This window comes from Tursiops truncatus, chromosome 16 (assembly GCF_011762595.2).
Source record: "Tursiops truncatus isolate mTurTru1 chromosome 16, mTurTru1.mat.Y, whole genome shotgun sequence".
In the NCBI taxonomy this organism is placed as follows: Eukaryota; Metazoa; Chordata; class Mammalia; order Artiodactyla; family Delphinidae; genus Tursiops; species Tursiops truncatus.
Genome location: NC_047049.1, coordinates 44,831,665 through 44,853,603, shown reverse-complemented (window position 1 = coordinate 44,853,603; position 21,939 = coordinate 44,831,665). Strand labels below are relative to the sequence as shown.

The 21,939-nt window shown below is 52.3% G+C and overlaps 1 protein-coding gene across 1 annotated transcript; it reads right to left on the bottom strand.

The window, feature by feature from the left end:
• Positions 1–80: 80 nt before the first annotated feature.
• Positions 81–21,708, bottom strand: TMEM72 (transmembrane protein 72). The gene is made up of 5 exons (XM_033841639.2): positions 21,639–21,708; positions 7,685–7,751; positions 3,924–3,995; positions 2,187–2,326; positions 81–789 (listed from the first exon to the last, which is right to left on the bottom strand). The coding sequence occupies exons 1-5, from the start codon at positions 21,706–21,708 to the stop codon at positions 311–313; spliced, it is 828 nt and encodes a 275-aa protein (XP_033697530.1). The 3' UTR covers positions 81–310.
• Positions 21,709–21,939: the final 231 nt, after the last annotated feature.

The following is a 21,939-nucleotide window of genomic DNA, read 5'->3' as shown; positions in this document are numbered from 1 at the left end:
GGGAATGATGTTCTCCTTCAGGGAAAGCACAAGGATTTCTCCGCTCCATGTCTGGGAGAGAGAAACTTGTGAGGGTTCGAGGCAGTGCGAGCTTCTTTGGAGCCACCCTCAAGGTCTCCGCAGGACCTGTCGTGTTGCTCGATGGTCCCAGAGGCCCAGCTACCGTGGGGATGTCTGGTCAGCCATTGAAGAACTGACCTGTGAAGACCCCGAGCTCCCCGCAGGGCCCCTGGACATCAGGAAATTGCAGGCAGGGCTGTCTATCTATACAGACCCCTTGCTGAGCATCCCCCAGCCTGGAACAAGCAGCTCAGAAGAGGCTGGTGCCCGCGAGGGAAGATAGGAAGAGTGGGGCCTCGGGGGGAGGGATGATGGGGGCGGTATCAGAGGTGACCTCCTCTGGCTCGCTGTCCCCATCGTTCAGGTCTTCGGCCAGGTCCGGGATCATTCTGACCGTACTGTCCTCAAAGTGCACCTGCTTCTTCTTGGCCAGTGGGTCAGCTGGCTCCAGAGTCAGCTCCGTCAGGGCATCTGGGTGCTGGAGGGCGTTGGGCTTCCTGGTCCCTTTCAGGATGCTCTTCATGTGGATGAAGAGGGAGCCAGGCCCCTCCTTGAGGGCCCCATGGAAGGTGTACGTTTGCTCAGTGTCCCCAGAGCCGGTGGTGCTCACGGCGCTGCCAGAGGGGTCCGTGTACTGCTCTGGGGGGGCCAGCACCTCTGCGGCAGCTTTTCTCTTTTTCCGCTTGCTCAGCAGGAAGTAGGCCAGGCCAGTGATGATGAGCATAGAGCCTGGAAGAGATCTGGGAGGTCAGGATGCTGGACGAGTCCTGGAGAAAAGCCAGAGGCTGTCCACGCCCACCGTCCCAGAGGGCCACTGCGGCACGCCTGTGTGGCCACACTCAGGTCCCCAGTGCTGCAGCCCTCACGCCTGACTTGTCCTCAGAGACCCACATCAGACCCGTGTGGCAGGCCTGATGCCTGGCCGGGGGATGTCAGTGGGGCCAGTGCTGTGCTGGGGCCCCCACCCTGACAGTTATCCAGGAGACCCTGTGCCCCAGGCCCCCTTCTTGCTGACAGCCGATCCTGGTGCTGCCCGCCTGTCCTCCCATCACCACGCTCAGCCTCCCTCTCGGGGGCGGCTTGTTGGGGCTGGACCTGCAATGCTTTCGACACACCTGGACTCTATGTTGGATACTGGGCCCAACTGCTGAACTGGGCTTCCCTCCATTCCCAGGAGTGGGGAGATCCCGCTTTACTGCCCGCTGCCCTACAAACATGGAGGAAATGGCAAATCCCTGTGGGTACAGCTGGCACAGTGTTGGCTCCCCTCCTGGCCCCTCATGCAGCCTCCAGGCCAGGGGTCCCTCTGTCTTCCAGAGGAAGGGGTGAAGGTGGCTGTCCTGCCTGCCAGGGCCAGGGCGTCCCATGCATCTCACGCTCTCTAAGGAGTGGGGGGCCGTGGCTCGCTGTGGCCTCGGCAGCTCAGGAGTGAAGGCTGCACGGGGTGTCCCTGAGAGGCCACGACAGGTACTTTAAGAGAAACAGCAGGAAGGAAGAGGAGGCTCCACCTTTCCACCTCATCTCCAAGGGCGGTCTGCTTCCTGGCACTTTTAGATGGGTTGTGAGGAGGGGTGCAGTTTTCACAGCTAAGGAGGAGGGAGAAGGGTCCTAGCAGAAAAAATCATTGTCAAAGCACAGGAGGTGGAAGCATCAAGTGCTGGCTTCTGAGATCAGAACCTGGGCTGACGAGCAGGGCGAATGGGGTGGGAGAAGAAGACGGAGTTGCAAGGGTCTTTGGGGATCCCATTTGGTGTGCCTTTCAAACCAGGCTGAGGAGTTTGGACTTGAAGGGGTAGGTGCTAAGGAGGCACAGAAGGGTTTGGATGGAGAAGTGACTATCTTGCTCCCTCTGAAAGTTCAGACCGCACACAAGCATTGGAGAAAAGGTCAGTTCGCTCTTGTGGGTAGAGCCTCTGGACGCCTATAGGAAAGGTGCACTTCTTGGGACTTTCCTACCACTTGATCAGTTCCTCATCCCTATGCTCTATGCTAGAAAGGGCAGAGGGGCTAGTGGGGCCCTGGGGCCAGCATCACTGCAGGTCCATGAGAGCGGGATGCAGCCCCTTCTGCTCAGAGCCTACCTGCAGTGGGGGCTGCCTGCCTCCACTACCTCCTGGAGCTCCTACCTGGGATGGTCACGTGCCAGACCAGGACAGGGTGGAGGAAGCAGGCCACAGAGAGCAGCATGTAGGCCAGGAACCTCTGGAAGCAGCCCAGCCAGTGGGCCTTCTCCCTTGCTCTGTAGGCCAGGGACCCTGGCTGACACCTGGGGGGAGGAAGTCCAGGATTGGCAGGGAGTAGGCAGCGACCCAGGAAAGCCCCAGCAATATATAAAGCCATCAGAGTCTGGGATTGGGTCCTATTATGACCATGTTCCCTGCAGTGGCCTCTGATTGAACACCCCCAGAGGCTGAAGACCTCACTGTGGGTTCCACAGTTAGGGGCCTTGCCTGAGCCTTTCCAGAGGGTCTCCAGCAATTTTGTGAAATGCAGCCCAGACATGCCTGTTTGGCCCAGGGGGGAGGAAGGTAAATGCTCTCAGGATGCTGCAAAGGCAGTGGGGAGAAGAGTAGGAGACTCAGGGGCACACTGGGAAGTCCACAGTGTAGTGCAGAAAGTGTGCAGTACAGGAGACACCTGGCTGGGACAGTTGTAAGGGTTGTGCACTGCACAAAGGGCCTGGCCACATGGGTGAGAGGGCTGGAATCCAGCTGCACCCTACTCAAAGGAGCCTTGGCTAGGCATGAGATGGCATTGTCCCAAGGGGGCTTCTCTGTTAACTGACATGCAAGGACCACACGTGGGCCTGGCAGAGGCCTGATGCTGGGCAGTTTTCCTTAGGGGAGCTATCTCCAGGCTGCAAAGGAGGAAAGTGTTTGCCTTTAGGTCCATCTCCTTCATCCTCTGAATTGGCTTGGAGCGGGGCTCTGCACACCACCTCCTGCCCAGTCTGGCTTTGGGGGAGTGGTGTGGGCTGGCGGATGACGTGTTGGACCAGAGCACAGCCCTCCTCCCACATTCTGCGGCCACGGCTCATTGGTGCCCTCTGGTGGTCATTATTTTGTAACAAACCCTGGCTGGGAGTGGAGGGACTCCAGAGACGGTAAACTGCCCCTTCAGGCCCGGGGCACCTCCCTGCCCTGCCCTGAGAAATTGCAAAGGTCCTTTAGCAGTGACATTCAGCAGAAATGGGGGAGGCCTGCTGCCTCAGGGCGGCCTTGCACGATGCCAGGACAGCTGGATTTGAAGCCTGGCTTTTTAGCTGACCACCTAGAGACCCAACTGTCTAGATTCTGAGAACTGTGGCCAGGGGTCAGTCCTTGGCCACCCTGATGACAGCTTCCATGAACGGAGCATGACTGGGCAGAGGTATAGGCCTCTGTGGCCATGTGGTTTCCCAAGATTCTGAAAAATCTGCATTCCTGCCTCACAAACGGGCATGGAGGCAGGCCCTGACTTGTCCCTGGGTCCCAGCAGGAGGCAGAGTCAGTTCTCAAACCCAGCTCTGGCTGCTCCAAGCTGGCTTTCCGCAAGGTACTCGCCCCGTGGTAGATGACTCAGACGGGGGGTACAGTGACTGGTTGAGGATGGGGATGGACTCTGTCGGGGGACTCTGGAGGGGGGGTCAGGCCCTGAATGGATGAGTCAGTCCGCTCCCTGGTTGTGAGAAGGGAAAAGGGGACCATTGAGCTCCACGAACCTGAGCCCATGTCCAGGCTGGGGCTCGTGGCAGGGTCGGGAGGGAACCTGTCCGTGGCTGCTTCGGGAGCAGAACATCTACCGGGTCGTGGTCTCGTGGGTGGAGGCATCTGGGAGTGTCTGGGGCTGGGGGTGGGAGTGGGGCTGCTCTGGAGGCTACTTACTGGAAGCAGATGGCCAGCAGCTGAGCCACGAAGTAGGCCCCTTCACTCACGGAGACGGCGGCTCCTGTAAACCTGTGGCGGAGGCAGGTGAGGGAGGCCGGGTACCCTCTGACCCTCCCTTCACTTCCCTCGGCTGTCTTCTCCCAGCGCCTTGGCCTCCTGGGCCTCTGTGTAGCCGAACAACTGACCAGGAGTTTCTTGACCTAATCTTGTCACCCAGTCAACAGGCACCAGAAGCTGCCTGGACGCCAGGGCCTGTGCTGGGTTGGGCTGGGCCGGGGCCCAGAGATAGAGGAGGGAGCTGCAGGCCAGCAGGGGAGACAAACTTGTCCCCTACACTGTTGCTTGGACACCGGCAGGCACATCCTTCTACCCAGTGTCGCCAGGGCTGACACCGACTGCTGGTTGTCTGAGCCTTAAAGCTGGGTCCCTTGCCTTCTCATCATCCAAACAGTCACCAGCAGGGGCTGACTGTGTTCCTTAGACAGCCTGAGAATCACTCCCATTCTTTCTGGTCTCACCTGTACTGAATTGGACACTGCCCCCTGAATCCTTATACCAGCTTCCCCTTTTGGCTTCCCTGACTCCCTGACCCTCACCTCCTGGCCTCTGTTCCTCCAATCTATCACCATCAAGCTGCCCGAGGGCTCCTTCTGAATCTGATATTCCTCCGCATCCAGACTTCTTCAAAGGCTCCTCTGCTTCAAGTGTGGTCTGGGGATCCTGCAGTCAGAATCTCCTGGAGATTCCTGGGCCAGCCCCAGACTGTATATATCAGAATCTTTGGAGGGGAACTTACATTTTTTATTGGAGGGTCTTACTGGCCTATAGAAATGAAATTTCTTAGCACGCCTTTGAAAGCCCTACATGAAGCTGTTAGGTGCCACATGGCCTTTGCACAGGCTAGTGCCTCTTGGAGGTCTCCCCCTTTCTTCTCTTGTCCGTTTGACAATGTTAGTTATTTCTCTCTTTCTCCCTCTGACCATTTAGTACTTAATCCCTACCTTCTCCCACTTTCTCTGTGCCTCCCAGTATCTGCCTAGCTCTTTCTCCTCAGCTTTTAAATGGTAATAATTAATTTACATAATGAATACATGGCGTACATTTCTAAGGGCTTTACAAATACCAATTCATTTAATGATTTTTGTTAAATCACTGTGATTACCCTCAGTTTACAGCTGGGGAAACTGAGGCACAGGAAGGTCAAGCCCCTTGCTTATGGTCACATAGCTGATCAGTAGTGGGCCAAGATTCGAACCCAGCACTCAGACTGCAGAGCCTGTATGCCTACCAAGCGCACCAGAGCATGTGTTTTTTTTTTTTTTTTGCGGTACGCGGGCCTCTCATTGTTGTGGCCTCTCCCGTTGCGGAGCACAGGCTCCGGACACACAGGCTCAGTGGCCATGGCTCACGGGCCCAGCCGCTCCGCGGCATGTGGGATCCTCCCGGACCGGGGCACGAACCCGCGTCCCCTGCATCGGCAGGCGGACTCTCAACCACTGTGCCACCAGGGAAGCCCCAGAGCATGTGCTTTGATAAACAAGTGACATTGCCTTTTTCTATGTCTTGGAGCAGAGGGGGAAACTGAGGCTTTGGGAATAGAGTGGCTCATTCAGACTTCCCAACTGGTGCTACAGAGGCTGTGCCTCTTGAGGCCAGGGATGCTGGGCCACTCAGATGAGGCAGTGAATCCAAGCAGGGAGCCCTGCCCTTGTAGCAACATCCTACACACGAAGGCCTCTGCTCAGGGTTCCATGCTACCCATGTGCACCCTTCAGCCACCGTTTGTGGGTAAGTGTGAGGAAGGTGCTGAGGGGCCTCTTTGGAAGGAGGAAGACAGGAGGCAGCAGGGGTAGAGGAGAAGTGGAGAAAAGCCCGGAGAAAACCAATGACAGGTCCGCTCCTACTGGTGCCTACTCGCGGCCATGGCCCCTGCTTGGCCTTGGGGACACAGAGCAGGAAGTGACAGTCTTATGGGGAGATGCTCCAGTAGACGGAGAGAACACAGTGGCAGGACTCTGAGATCTGCAGGGGTGGGGGAGATTGTGAGTATGGGAGGAGGATAAGTGGAAGAAGGAGTGAAAAGAGGAGGGAGGGACATTTGGGCCTTTGGGTGTCCCTTGCGGAGTGAGTGGGGTGTGAGTAGCAGGAGGGATGGGCCAGGTGGGCAATGGGTGCCCATCCCAAGGGGTAAGAGCAGGGCATGGGTGGAGAACATAGACTAGTTTACAGTAAGGGGCAAGGGTCTTGAGGGTGGAAGAAACATCGTCTAGGACTGGACCACAGAGTGACCAGATGGGCACAGTGTCCCCTCAGCACAGGGACGGAGCAGTCAGGAAGAGGCAGGGTTCTGGGTAGAAAACAGTCTGCATTAACCAGCCATGGATCTGGACTGTTCCATAGGATAATACCCTCCACCTCTTACCCGAAGTGGATGTTTGTGGGTGAACTAGGCAGCCATGTGGAGAGGAGGAAGGCCCGCCCTGCTTCTGGATTCGAGGCAGACAGTGCACCGTGGCCAGGCACAGGCTCTGTAAGATGTGGAGGCCCTTCGGAGCAAGGAGAAGCCCCTTCCAGCCAGCAGGGGCTCCAGGCTCGGGGAGGCTTCCCAGGGTGAAATGCAGGGAGGAATGACAGGCTTTGGGAATGCCAGAGTGGCTGGGAAGGCACTCGTGTACTTTACAGGATGGAGCAATGGCTTAGAGGGGAGGTGATGTGGGTGAGTTTGAGAAGAAGACAGAAGCTCCTGGGGTGTAAGTTGAGTGACAAGAAATAAGGTGGAGGCCAGAAGATGGCAAAGGAGTGTGGGCTGGAGACTCTGGGATCCCTTGAAGGTGGACAGAGGGACCAGGTTTCTAGGTGGCAGTGTGGAGATGGGCCAGAAGGGTGGAACGGAGTTGTGGATGGGGTGTGATCCATGTAGCAAACCAAAGAGGCTCCCTGGGGCAGGAGGGCTCCTTAGGACATAGACCAGGCCACCGTGATGAGGGTGGGTATGGAGGGGAGGAGTTGGGGGGCAGAGGATGCAGCCTGGTGACCCTGCAGGCAGGCCAAGGCTCCCTTAGGATGGAGCTGCTGAGAAGCTGGGCTGTAGAGCCCGCAGGGACCCCAGGCTCTCCTCATCCCTCTGGGATACCACTGCACAGCGATCTTTTTCCCACTAGGGGGCGTCTGTAGAGGCAGCTGGCAGAGGAGAAAGGACAGAGGCTGAGACACTGAAGGGACCCAGGTGGATGAATCTGGGCCCTGCTGTTCATGGGCTTGGTGATGTGGGCTGAGCTGCTTACTCCCTCTGAATTTTTTTTTGTTTTTAATCTGCAAAACGGACTATATGCACTTCTTCTGTAATGCTGTCAAAGGTAAAGGACATAAGGTAAATAAAACATTTAACTGTGCTTGGCGTGTAGAGGAGCTCAAATAGATAGTCCTTTGAACTGATTCCCCAATCTTTAAAACAAGAGCTTGGTTATTGTTTTCTGAATAAAGACATGATTGAAGAGATGGATGGATGGATAGATGTATGGATGGATGGGTGGGTGGATGGATGGATGGGATGCTAGTTGGTTGATTTACAAGATGATCTGGCTAAAGTCCTTCCCAACAAAGGGATATTCCAGAAGCCACCTCTACTCCTTTCACCTTTGGGACGGAATGGAGCTCGTGTGGGATGGGGGGATGCTGTGGGTGAGTCTCAGCAGATGGACTTGGGGTGAGCTGGAACAGAACATACAGGCAGGGAGGGCACATGCACACATACTCACAGCAGATAGAAAGCCAGGCTTTTAAACTGTCCCTGGAGGAAGGTCTCAGTGCCCACGCCGATCAACACTAAGGGGAGAAGAAGAGGAGGGAAGAGTGGGCCCAGGTGCTCCAGCCACGGCACTGCCTTGTGCAGGCTCCTTGGACATGGAGTGAGCCCTCTCCTGGGGATTGGGCACCAGGGTAGGCTCCTCTCCATGTGACACAGGGAGCTGTAGCTGGGAAGGTGCAAGGGAGCAAGGAGCCTTCAGGATTGGTCTCTGGAAACCAGAGGGGTTTCATGCAGCACCCCAGAGGCCTTTTAATCCAGTCTTCCCAGAGCAGATGCCTGTCCTTCTCTGTCCACATTGGTCATGCTGCCACCCCTTTAGTGCCCCTGAAACAGCCCACACTGACAGGCCACCAAGCCCTGGGCTCCACCGGTGTCCTCCACATGCAGCGGCTTCAAGGGCCCTTACCATCCTGTAGGCCCATGTGGGCTGTGTTTCTGGGCCCTAGAGCTTGGCCATGGGACCTGCCCCCACCTGTGTTCCCTTTGCCCAGATCACGGTTCTTGCTCTTTCCGTGCCCTCGTTTTCACTTGCTGGCTTGGCGGCTGCATCACGCACTCCTGGTTCATCACTTCGGACCCCGGGCGGATTAAGCCCCTGGGGTTTTGCTGGGACACGAGATGCGGCTCAGCCTCATCTTTCCGCCCGTCTCTTCCTGGCAGTTGGTGTCTGTGCTCAAATACCTGACCTTGCATTTGTACGTGTAAATCCACCTTGGACCCACGTGTGTGGACTTGCTGGGTCCTGGCTGTCTCCTGACTCTCAGGGCTTCACTCAACCAGCCGCAGCCCTGACCCATCCGCCCGCTGATGGAAACGCTCCACGGACAGCACGCAGATGTTCCTCCCGCCGTGGTGACCCACCCCTCAGACCTCTTTCTGGCCCTAACTGATTACAGCCCACGCACCCTACGTTTCTCCCTCTGGGCTCTGACGACCCACGCTGGTATTTGCCGAACAGTGACTTTAGCTCGTCTGCCTCCCAGAGAGTCAAAGATGGCGGGACTGAGCTTCTGTTCTCGGCTGCCCGTGTGTGGCCCGTCATCTCTGCCGCGCGGGGGGCTGCTTCCCCGGGCCTGATGCCTCCTCTTTTCCCTGGCGGATTCTCTGTGTAAGCACCCATGCTCAGGTGGCCGGAGCCCTTTGCCCACTGCGGAAATGCTGTCTCCTGAAATGCAGGGTGGAGCCGTTCACTCAGGTGCCAGCACCTCCTCCCCTCCTTTCGTGGGGGGATGCGGAAGTACTTCAGGGAGAAGGGGACAGAGCTCTTCCATCGAGGAAGGGGGTGCCTATGTATTCTTAGCGATGGGGGTTCCAGCGCTCCCCGTGCTTATGGGCCAGGGCGGTGGAGGACACTGTCCTCTCCAGGTCCCAGCCACTTGCTGGCTTGTCCCAGGTGAGGAGTCAGGGATGCCACACAGCCTCACTCCCCTCTGCAGTGTTAATGTGACCGGTAGAGCACTCAGTGGCTGATACACAACGGTCACACGCGTCCTGGTTCCTCACAGCAGCCCCGCAGCACAGGGAGTTCTATACTCCCCATTTCATAGGGACGGAAATGAGGCTCAGTTACCTTGTATAGTTCCCCCAAGGACACATCTAGAAAACAAAGGACCGATAGAGCAAACTTGAGCCTTCTGGCTCCAGGCGATGGGCCATTTCCTGGTTTCCACTGTCGACCTGTGTGTGTGTGTGTGTGTGTGTGTGTGTGTGTGTGTGTGTGTATGTGTGTGTGTGTGTTATGCAGGCAAATATTCATGTATTTAGTTTTCACTGTGTCTCCTGTCCTGTTCTCAGCACTAAGTATTTATTAACTTATGTAATCATCATAGCAGTCCTAGTACTGTTACCCTCACTTTACAGAAGAGGAAACTGAGGCACAGGGAGTATAAGTAAAACAAAGAAACAAACAAACCAATCATGGATGCCTAGGTCGGGTCCTGCATTTCGGTCTCCCATTTGCCAGTTAATAGCTGAGCCAATCTCTCTGAGGATTCAGTAAATTAATTAATGCCAAGCACATCACCGGTGCTCAGTGAAATCACCAATCTTTTGTACAAGAATCCAGTCCAGCCCGGGGAAGGGGTCTTCTGCTCAAGGCTGTTGCTTGTGATTGTTCACTTCTGGGGCGAGGCAGGACCTTCATCCACCTCGTAATCTTTGTAGATTTGCATGGGATTCTGGCGATGACCAGCAGATGGCAAGAAGGGGTCTTGGGAACTCAGCCCCTTTTCCTGATTTGCACCCCTTTGGCATATGGAATGCTATTTTGACGTCTTTTGATGGAAACAGAGGGTCAATAGTCAAAGGGGCATTTCAGGAACACTCTAGAAGCAGTTTGCAGTTAAAAAATGAGAATAACAATAGGGAAAAGAGAGAGCTGGGTTGAAATCCCAGTTCCGTGTGGGTAACGGTGGATAAGTACTTAATTCATCTGAGCTGGGTTTACCATCTGTGGAATGGGGAGAATTCGTTGTATCTCCTAGAGTTGTTGCTTGGATTGGAGGAAAAAAACAGGTCTGAAAACCTGGGATTTGTGTTCATAGATGTCATGTGGCCCATACACACAAGTTCCTTCCTCCCTCTACCTCTGGCCCGGGCAGCTTTCCCAGCCTCCAGGTAGCCCATTTTGCATCAAGGAAAGTGGGGTCACTCTTCCAAAAGCTCTCAACCAACAGTAAACATGCTGGATTCTGCAAGCCCAGGGATAGAGATATGCCCTTTGGTAGGGGGAGGAGGGCAAGGGGGTGAAGTCAGAGACATGACCCCTCAGGCCAGGAGATCTGTAGGGGGTTCTCATGGGAGGCCATAAGTCCCTTTGACACTGGGGCCAAAGGGTCCCCCACTGGATCCTCCCAGTTCTGGGGCTCATGCTCTCAGAGGCAGACCATGTGAGGTTGAGGCAATGCTTCTGTCCCCCTCATCCGTCTGTCTGCTTGTGGCCTCGACCCAGCTTCTGCCCGCAGCTGCCTGCCCAGGCTCCGTGGTGTCTCCTGACAGCTATTCCTAGACTGTGCTTCCATCTCGTCTTCTGCGGTTTCACAGGGCTCTAGCTCTGAGCAAAATGGGCCAATCTACAACAGCCACTCACCCCAACAAATGACGCTGTGGCCCTTGCCCTGAGCTGGACCCGGGGACAGAGGAGATGAGATTGAGAATGGAGATGGGGGACAAATGCCATACATGTCCCCAGAATCAGGGCTTCATTATAACAACTTCTCCATAAGAAAGAATTGCCCCAGAAGAGCCTTGATCCTGGGCGGCGTTGTTCTTTGTGCCACGGGGGGTGCAGGTGCTGGGCGGAGCCACCTGTGCTGCTTTTGCACCCCCACGGAGGGGCCTCAGACTCCTTCCATCCCTCCCTGTTGTCTGTCCCTTAGGATCACGTTGCCCCTCATCCCAACCCAACAGAATCATATTACAAGCCCACCCTGGCATAGTCTGGCCCATCCCTCCATCTCACTTCCCCTCCCTGTCTCCAGGGAGGCATCTTTTCTGGCGTCTGGTTAGAAACCAGCATCTGCGGACAAGCCTGTCCTCTGCGTCTTATTCCCTGGCCTCTAGTTTCTTTCCCTCCTGTCTGGGCCGAGTCCAAGCACAGCACAGTAGTTTCTTCTCCCAGAGACCAGGGCTTTCTTCTGAGCTGCCTTCCTGAGCTGTTGGTTATAGTTCAGACTTAGCAGGGATCAGAGATTCTGGACCTGTGGTGCAGGCCTGGGCCAGGCACACACCGGAGCATCTTTCGGGCATCCTGAGGCTCTGGTCCAGAGTGTGGGTCGATGAAAGCTATGGGCGTGCAGTGCTGTGACAGAGAACATGCGGCTTGATCAGAAAAGCAGAGTCCTGGCTCCTCAAGCAAACGATAACTCCCTTCCTTGCTTCCTATTCCAGAAAAATGGGGATGATACAACACGCATAACTGACTAGGAGCCTCAGGCTTAGTAAATTATAGAGAGTTGTGCGAATGTAGATGGTGGCTAATGGAGTTATTAGGAGAGGCAGGTTGTTCCCATCAGTAGTCTCAGGGGAAGGGGAGGGTTTATTCTTATCCTTTCCTTCCGTTAATACATGTTTTTATTGTGGCTCAAGAGCTCTTCTCTATGTATTGATGTTGTTCATTGATTTTCCTGTCTCGGGTCCCTTCTGCAGGCCTGATTGATACAAGTGGCCCAAAGCCCCATCTCTCAGTACATCTCATGTGTTAAGCCCCTCTGTGCAGCCTGCTAAGGGCCTGTGTGCTCCTGAGGATGGGGCCTGTCTGTGGTACTAATGGCTAAAGGGCTATCTCCAAGGCTTCTGGCCTCGTGCTACCTTTGCCTCAGGGCCGATGTCATGGTTGGCTGTAGCTTATCTGTTCTGACTCCATCACTGGGTTGAGTTTTGACACCTGTCTTGCATTCAGTGCAGAGCCCTGGTGGCAACATAGGACACTTCACAGAGGTCACTAGAGGCCACGCTAACTGACTTTCCATGCCAGGCAGTGGTCTTGGCCCTGGAGGACTGGGGAGCTGGGTGAGTATGTCATATTCACTGCTGCTAAGGGCACCTCGTAACTCCCCACGTCGTATTTATTGCTTTTCTTCATCCTCAGCTATAGCATATCTCCTACTGGTCTTAGTGTCTGTAGGGACATCTCAGGTAGGGACACACTGATCTGATGACAATGGCTGCGGATGGTTCAAAGGGGGTCACAGCTGACTGTAGACGCAAAGGCTAGGTTTGCACCATTTCTAAGAACACAGAGATGTTGGAACTAGTTGCTAAGAATCCAATGAGACAATGAAGTAGTAGCTGCAGGTTTCTTAACTCAGGAGAAGTTGTGGCAGATGCTAAGCCTGGCAGGCAAGTTTACCAGTGTGTTGAGAGCCATTCAGGGGACACCTATGCGCCAGGGTTCAGAGACACTATGAGAAAAGGCCAAGATTTTATAGAAGAAAATTCTAGATATTCAGTTAGAAGAGAATTTAGAGTATAGGGTGGCCCTCAGTGCCCTCCAACCCACTCACAAGCCTGCTTAGGGAGAATTTCCTGAAGGTGAGAGAGTCCTCATTCTCTACTGGATTCTCTACTATCGACTATAGTAGACCATCCAAGAGGACTATTTTGTTTGGCCTTGTAGATTGGCCAAAGTGCCTGTGGTAGATTGCAATGATGGCCCTGCAAGCCTTCACCCCCTTGGTATCCACACCCTTTGTTATATGACTTTGCAGTCCCTTGCACTGAAGAGAAGTCTGTTTCCCCTTCCCTTGAATCTGGGCTCAGCAATGTGACTTGCTTTGGACAACAGGATGTTATCAGGTACCAGGCAAGCACAGATGGGAAACGGGCTTGTGAACTGGACCTGCTTTCTCATGCCTCTGCCATTATCATGGGCACATGGCCAGGCCAGCCTGCTGGAGCACAAGGGACCTTATCATCCCAGCCAAGGCCATTCTAGACAAACCAACAGCTGTCTGACCCTCAGATAGGTGAGTACACCCAGCCTACGTTAGCAGAGATGCCTAACCTACTCACCCAGATGTGTGAATGATAAAAGCTTATTACTCTATGCCACTAAGGTTTTGCAGTTGTTACACAGCATTATTCTGGCAATAGATAACTGACACATCCACTATTAAAAACAGCTTTATTGAGGTATAATTGACATGCAACAAACTGCACATATTTAAAATGTGCAGTTTGGTAAGTATTGACATGTGTGTATACCAGGGAAACCATCACTCCAGTCAAGATAGTGAACATATTTATCACCCCAAAAGTTTCCTTATATCCTTGTAATCTTACCTTCCAATGCTTCCGTCCACTCCCAGGGAAACACTATCTATTTAGATAATAATATAGCTTTTCGTTTTTAGTTGTTAATATGGTCAATTACATAAATTGATTTTGGAATATTAAAGCAACCTTACATTTCTGGGATAAACTGTACTTGGTTATGTATATTATATTTTTATATATTTTAATTTGATTTGTCAGAACTTTTAGAATTTTTACATTTATGTTGATGAGGGGTATTAGTCTATAGTTTTCTTTTCTCATCATGCCTTTTTCTAGTTTTGGTATCACTATAATGATAGTTCATAGAATGACTTGAGAAGTACTCCCTCCTTTTCAAGTTTCTGGAAAGGATGTGTAGCATAGATATTATTTCTTCCTTCAAGGTTATAAAATTCAAGGTTATGAAACCATCTGGGCGAATACACCACCTTTTGCTGATGACATCGTTTACGTGGAGGGACTCTGCAGACCTTTGCTGATGCCATCGAGGATATTGACCCTCAGGCAGAACAGCATCCTTCTTGCAGAGACCCACAAGGGGAAATTTCTTCTAGGTCTTGATTTCAGGTCACAGTATTTGGCTGAAGTATTTGATTCTTATTCTTTCTTGCATTTAAAGAGAATGTATCTGCTCACTCCTCCACATGCAGCTTTCCCGGCACTAGAAAACAATGACCGTGCCTCCAAATGGTCTCTCTCCATGCTACACATACCATGTTTCTTTCTTTCTTTTTTTTTTTTTATTGGAGTATAGTTGCTTTACAATATCGTGTTAGTGTATACTGTACAGCAAAGTGAATCAGCTATATGTGTACATATAAGCCCTCTTTTTTGGATTTCCTTCTTATTTAGGTCACCACAGAGCACTGAGTAGAGTTCCCTGTGTTATACAGTAGGTTCTCATTAGCAATCTATTTTATACATAGTATCAAGAGTGTATATATGTCAATCCCAATCTTCCAATTCTTCCCACTCCCTCTCCTTTTCCCCCTTGGTATCCATACGTTTGTTCTCCACATCTGTGTCTCTATTTCTGCTTTGTAAATGAGACCATCTATACCCATTTTTTTCAGATTCCACATATATGCGTTAATATACGGTATTTGTTTTTCTCTTTCTGACTTACTTCACTCTGTATGACAGTCTCTAGGTCCATCCATGTCTCTACATGTTTCTTTACCCGACCTTTACCTAGCCTATGGCAAGCTAGGAAGGCTCAGGGGAAAGCCCCAGGAGGGCTCCATCTCCCCAGCATCAGCCATTTGTTCCTGACTACATTCTTTTTTGATAACAGCCCTCTTCAGATGGTTGCACAGAGCTAAAGAAAAATCTTAAAAGAACTGTCAGCTCATGAAGAATAAAATGAGGCTACCATCTTTCTTCTGGTTTCATCACTACATGTGATGCAGAAATAACTAATGTGCTGTGTGATGATCTTAATGACCCAAGCGCAAAATGTGAAGAAAAATGTTACTCAGCGTTAAGACCTTTCATAGTCTAGCCCCTTCCTCCCCTTCCAGCCTCCAGGGTCATATGTTAGCTTGTTCCTTTCCTCTGATCTTTCTTCTTTTTCCATCCTGCAAGAAGGTCTCATTACTCACACTGTGCCATCCCTGTGTCCTGCACGTTCGTCTAAAATTAACCAGCGCTGAGTGAGAATCTAGGTGCCATGAAGTTTGCTGCTTTAGTCATTGTTTCATTGAATGCTCACGTTCCCAGAGCTCAGATGCACTTGTTATTCCCATTTCATAGATGAGAAAACTGACATTTAAAGTGATTAGCTGACACGCCTAGGGTCACACATCTACTAAGTGGTAGAGAAGGACACAAATTCACCCTCTCAAACACTAGGCTGCAGTGTTTGGCGCTGGAATATGTATTTACTAGCTTGTCTCCCTGGTCACCTCATGCGCTTCTCTAGGTTAGAGGTCATACCATCCTAATCTATGTGTCTACATTGCACAAAGTGGGGGCTCAGCCAATGTTTGTCAGATAAATGAATCCTAGGTGGAGATCCAGATTTTTTGTTCTAAATCTAAGAAGGAGGACACAGGCACAAATAAGTAAAGAAAGAAATGCTTGAAGTAAATTATATTATCTTCCAGTGGTAAGAGGGTGGAACTAAGGTGGGGGTATTTCATTTGCCCATTGGGACAATCAGACTGGAAAACAGTCCACATCCACTCACAGGATCTGAAAACAATTCGTTCTTGCCTGGTAATAAACCCACCTGTGGACGTGTTGGAGCGCACGAAGCTTCCTGAGATGGCAGGAGGTGGTCACTGAGATATACATTTAAGAAGGCTGGAAATCAGCAAGGAAGGCCCAAGACGATTGCCTCAGAAGCATTCTCTTTTTTCTTTTGAAAGCTTTGAATGGGGCTAAAGTCAAACAATGCATTTGTTGTACTCTTTAAATAATAATGAGAACATCTGGGTTTAAATGCTTCTTTTATCCTAGACTATATTAATAAGCCTGCATTTGAATGGAATGTGGCAAGGAATGGGGCTGTCAGGAATGTGGCTCTGTCCTTTATGTAGAGAAGAGGTGAAGGGGTCAAAAACCTGGAACAAAGCAAAACTCCTAAGTGATCCCAGGTTGATCGAAAGTAATTGATTTCTGGCAAGCAGGACTTGCTTAAAATGGCTTTGTCTGAAGCCCGGCTCCTGTCCTCATTGGCTGAGTGGTGCCCTTCTCTTGGGAGCTGTGTGCCGACAGCCCTCAGATGTTCCGCTGCATCACTGCCCTGTGAGTGGGCAGACTGGGGCTCCAACACCAGATCTGCTGTTTACTGGCTGTGTAACTTCTCCCAAACTACCTAAACATTCTGAGCCTCAGTTTCCTCATCTGTAAAATGGGATTTAGCTCAGCACTCGACCCTCACAGGTACTGGTAGGGCTGCAGCAAGATAATGGCTTTACAGCAAGTTGTCAGTCATGTACCTCTGGACCCATACATGGAAGGTCCTACTGCGATAATTCCTTCTGGAAATTTGTGCAGATTTGTCTGTCCCCAGATGAGGTCCAGGTGTGGGTTTGGCTGGAGATGGTCGTGGTGGTGCCAGTCAAAGCATGCTTGGCAATCATTCACAGACAGAGAATTAGCAGTTGGATCAAATATCAGTGACTTTACAGCTTTAGAGAACAAACTAGTGTTTACCAGTGGGGAGATGGAAGGGGAGAAGGGCAATATAGGAGTAGGGGGAAAGGAAAAAAAAAGGTTATTATGGGATTATATGAAATCATGTGTGTGAAACTTTTGAAAGTTGTAAAGCACTCTAGAATTTAAAGAAATTTCATTCAATAAGAAAATATCATATAATATTGCAGATAAGAAGAATATCAGTGTCTTTAGGTTTAGGAAGTGTCTGGTCAGTCCTTCCTTTGCTTCAGTGTAACTATGTCCACTCTCACCATGGCCTCACCTGCCTGAGGCTGTGCATGGTCAGGACTGACCGATGGTGGGGGCACTAGGCTGATAGCGTGGCCTCAGCCAGCCCCTTTGGTACCCTCTGTGCGTCTTGCATTCTGCACCCATCATTTCGCCAAGACATAGAAAGACACATCCTTTGGCCTGATTTAGGTGGAAGGCATGCTGATGAAGAGTAGGGTCTCAGGAGTAGAGAGTCATCAATGGAAATCTTGCCTCTTTGCTTCCTGAGTGTGAGACTTTGAACCAGGTACTTCACCAACCAGCCCTCAGTTCCCCCGCAAGTGCAATGGGGACGAGGATGAGTGTGATGGTGCTTCAAAGGGTAGTTATAAAAAAAAAAAAGGTCATGAAGAACCTAGGGGTAAGATGGGAATAAAGACACAGACCTACTAGAGAATGGACTTGAGGATATGGGGAGGGGGAAGGGCAAGCTGCGACAAAGTGAGAGAGTGGCATGGACATATATACACTAAACGTAAAATAGATAGCTAGTGGGAAGCAGCTGCATAGCACAGGGAGATCAGCTCGGTGCTTTGTGACCACCTAGAGGGGTGGGATAGGGAGGGTGGGAGGGAGGGAGGGAGACGTAAGAGGAAAGAGATTTGGGAACATGTGTATATGTATAACTGATTCACTTTGTTGTAAAGCAGAAACTAACACACCATTGTAAAGCAATTATACTCCAATAAAGATGTTAAAAAAATAAAGGGTAGTTATGAGGATGAAACGAAATACTTCATTTAAAACATGTAGCCCTGAGCTAGGGTCACGATAGATACTCAGGTAATAATGTTCATGAGCAGCTGTTACATCAAGAGCAGAGGCTGGAAGAGTGAAAAAACGCCCCCGAGAAGCTTGAGTGAGTTTTGCTCTGAGGAAAGTTGAGAGGCCTCCCCACAGGGCCCAGAGACATTTCCTCAGCAGTTCCTCTTTGCGGGAAGCCCAGGCCTGTCCTTGTGCAAGGACACAGCAGTGAGGAGAGGGCTTTCTCTCCAGGGTCAAGGCCCAGGGAAATGAATCTCCTCACCTCCCTCCGTACCCCAGCCCAGATCTGGAGGGCCTTCAAGGTGTAGAATCTACCCTGACACAGGGAGCTCTTCCCACCCTCTCTCTGCAGGCTTGGGGCAGGGGCTGAGGACTGGGGAGGAAGTTATGGCGATTCACTCTGGGGGATAAGGAGGAAAGCAGAGGTGCAAAGGGAAGCCAGTCCTGCCTTCCAAGCACAGGACGGGGACCAACCTCGCTGGATAGGCCCCTTTCTAATTTTATGGAGGAAGTGCGCCCTGGGCCTCAGCGCTCCCATCTCAGTTGAAACCCATTTTCCCAGGTGCCCCCCTCCTGACAGTTAATGAGAATGAAACACAGGGTTGAGCCTCCCCTGGGGCCTGAGTCTCTGACTCGGATGTCATGACCCTGTCTTCAGGTGGACACAGTGAGAACCTGCCAGAGGGATGGGCACGTAGGGATCCGGCATGTTTACTGGCAGGTGTGCAGTGCTTCCAGTCTGCTCCAGTGCAGTTCCCCGGTTGTGTCTTTTCTTTGGGTGGTTCCTGGTGCCACATCTCAGCAACAGAGGGACACCCAATGCCTTCCATGGCCAGGCAGGGGATACAAATGAATGACACCAGCCAAGTGTAAGTCAGATAAGGAGGAGTGGGTCTGTGATGACCTGGAAAGCTTACGACTTCAAAGGGAGAGAATTGCCTCATTTTCTAATTTTCAAAACACTTCTGCCCCGGGGGCAATCTGCAAGGCCTGTTTACCCTTCTTTGGCGGTGGCAATGCTCTGTCTGCGCCCACTCATGGTGTGGGGCTGGTCATGGGGGTGGGACAGCAATGACCCCTGGGACCACTGGACATCCTAATGAAGCTTCATTTAAAAGGGCTGAATGGGGAGGAAGAGGTGAGCTGTGCTTCGGCCACAGCCGCTGGGCCTTGCCATCCTGGTGCATGTCCCCAGGTCCTGGCGCCTTTAGAGCTGCTGACAGCCTCAGATCCATCTGCAGAGGGAAAGGGAAACCAGGAAGGGGCTGCTGGATCAGGAGCTGCCTGGTCCCTGCAGGTGACACTCTGGGTGACCTTGGGTCACACGCTTTTCCTGGTTTCTAGGCAACCCACACTCCTCCCCACAGGCAGACCAGGGCTACCTTAGGTCTCCCAGAGTTTCTGCAAAGTGACAGCCTCTGTCTCAAGTCTGATTTCCTCTCTAGCAGCAATGCCCCTATAAATGAGGTCTGGACTTCTTAACAGAGGATTTCAACAAAAAAGAGGCTTAAGAGAATAAGGAATTTGCAAATCTTACACATTGGAAATAGGCCAGCAGTTCAGTGACGCTGAAAGAAACTCGAGAGTTTCCCAAGATGACTAAAGCCCCTCTTTCTAGCTTCCCACCTGCTCCCAGCACTCTAGAAAGCCCAAACACAATTATTGGAAAGCCTGGCCATTAGAAGGCAATATAGTGGCCTATATTTAGCCTGGATCCTATATCAAAATCAAGGGAGAGGACCGTCTTCTGCATTAACAGTGGCCCTCTGCACAGAGATAAGGGCTGTAGTTCAGAGAAGTTTGTGTGTGTAGCGTGTGTGTGTGTGTGTGTGTGTGTGTGTGTGTGTGTGTGTGTGTGGCTGCAGACCCTTCCACTGGCTGGGATAAATTGGACTTTAAACTGTCTGTAGCTAATCCATTAAAAGTTTATATACCTCTTAAAACAGCTTCCCGACAGGAGCCAGGTCTCCCCTCTGGGCAGAGCGTGGCAGGGGGAAGTGTCACTGTGATTTCTGACAGATGAAAGGGGTGCATTTTACGTATTTAGAAACCAAGGCATAGAGGAGGGCAGGGTGTAGTCAAGATCAATGGTGGTAGATGAGGACTAAAACCCCAGACACAGACACAGAAACCCTACTGAGGGTTAACGTCCCTTCCCCAGGATGGGCATTTAGGGACCTTGGAGCTCATGTAGATGACAAGGTGGTTCTGATGGAGGCTGGACCTGGCTCCCCTACTCGTTCATTTACTCAGGGCCCTCAGCAGAGCAATTCCAGACCTGTCCTGGTGCCCACTGGATGGGGCTTCCTGCCCTGGGAAGAAGGAGCTCTTTGGGCAGAGTCCTGGCCTTTTAAAAAATCCAGCCATCAGGGCTTCCCTGGCGGCACAGTGGTTGAGAGTCTGCCTGCCGATGCAGGGGACACGGGTTCGTGCCCCGGTCCAGGAAGATCCCACATGCTGCAGAGCGGCTGGGCCCGTGAGCCATGGCCGCTGAGCCTGCACATCCGGAGCCTGTGCTCCGCAGCGGGAGAGGCCACAACAGTGAGAGGCCCGCGTACCACAAAAACAAAACAAAACAAAACAAAACAAAAAACAGCCATCAGGGTTCCAGGCCTGCTATCTCTCTGACCTGTAGCATGACCTTGGGCAAGGTCACTGCCCCTATTTGAACTTAGGTACTCCTTCTTGTAACAGGAGGGGTGGTATTAGACCATTGACAGCAGGCTTCCCTGTGCCAAGTCAGGGCTAATTGCTAGAAGAGCCTACTGGCCAGCATAGCAGTGAAGCTGGCCCTGAACCCAGGGAATGACACAGATCCCCACTGAGCTCTGAAGTATGTCCTGGGGCTTCTCCCAAAAGGTTTACATCCTCAGTTCTACTTAGCTATGCTCAGTTCATGCATCCTCGACTCTCCAAAACACCTGGCTAGCAGACTCAGTTATCTCTATCATAAAGATTAGAAAGCGTGATCCCAGAGGGCCCAGGTGGCTCTCCCAATGGCACACATCGGTGAGCAACAGGGCTGGAGTAGGAACCAGCACTGTTTGGGTCTGAGCTGGGAGCCATTTCCCATTTTCCAAGACCCATTCGTAAGACTGTGTGTAATGGTGGGCAAGGACTTGATCGGCAGTGGGTGTCTCTTCTCTGTCCCCAGGGGACAGTGGGGGCCAGAGCCACAGCTCAGAATGCTGCCTGCTCACCTCCCCAACATAGATCCTGGCCACGTGCGGGGCTCGGGCTAGGGTCCGGGTCCGAGCTGGGGAAGTGAGCAGGCAGAGCTCAGGGTCACAGCTGTGCAGGTACTACTGTAACCATCTGTCTTCCCAGCAAGTCGAGCAGCCCCCGGATCAGGCTGGGTGAGGAACAGCAGTCCAGCACGGGGAACCATTTCTCCCCCCAAACCCCCGGTGTTTTAAGGGAAGCCTGGGATCTCTGTGTCCAGCTCTCTAGCTCAGCCTGCCCCGTGTGCTGGGAATTCTCTCTCCATGAAGTGGGGCTGTGGTTCGAAGAAAACAAGATGCACTCCAGTGACCCTTGACTGTGCAGTGAGGCAGCCGATTCTTACATTTGCCCAGCCCTTTACACCTTCACCTTCAGCTCCCACCTCCACCTCACAACAGCCCCCAAGGAGGTGGGGCAGACTCTTTCAACTCATTTCACAGATGACGATGCTGAGGGTTCCCAAGGTCACAGGGATGGTGGGTTGCCAAGCAGAGATTCTGTACCAGACCCCTGGATCCCAGCCCCAGGCTCTCTCCACTGCACCTGCTGCTGCCTTGAAGAGCAGTGTTTCTGGGGTTTGGGGAAAGAAAGTGACGAATATGTGGCCAGGTGTTTCTTCCCATCCCTCGCTGGCCGGCTCCCACCCCTTGGACAGTCCTGTCTGCTGTGCCCAGTACACAGAGGACCAAAGCTGAGGGGCGGGGTCCTACCTGCAGCAGTGGTGATGCCCAGGAGACGACAGGTGTATTCCAGCCCCGTCCAGAACACCTGCAGTTTCATGGTGCAGGGTCCCAGAAAGGCAGGCAGCCGAAGCTCTGGCCCGAGATGCTCCAGGTGGCCTGTGTGCAGCGGGAGGCTGTGGCTACCAGCTCCGGGCTCTTGCCAAACCAGTCCAGGCCACCTCAGCCTGGCCGAGGTGTGAATAGGGCTCACTTTCCCAGCTTGCCAGGTGCTCAGCTTAATCATTACCTTGGAAGAATGTCCCCACTGCTCCGCGCAGCCGGGGCCTGG

What these genes read in the sequence shown, in the direction of transcription:
- TMEM72 (XM_033841639.2), bottom strand. Translation starts at nt 21,708, where the DNA reads ATGAAACTGCAGGTGTTCTGGACGGGGCTGGAATACACCTGTCGTCTC. An exon ending in GGGCATCACCACTGCTGCAG is followed by an intron (nt 7,752 to 21,638) that starts GTAGGACCCCGC and finishes TTCTCCCCTTAG; the next exon opens with TGTTGATCGGCGTGGGCACT. An exon ending in CTGCTGGCCATCTGCTTCCA is followed by an intron (nt 2,327 to 3,923) that starts GTAAGTAGCCTC and finishes TCCTCCCCCCAG; the next exon opens with GTGTCAGCCAGGGTCCCTGG.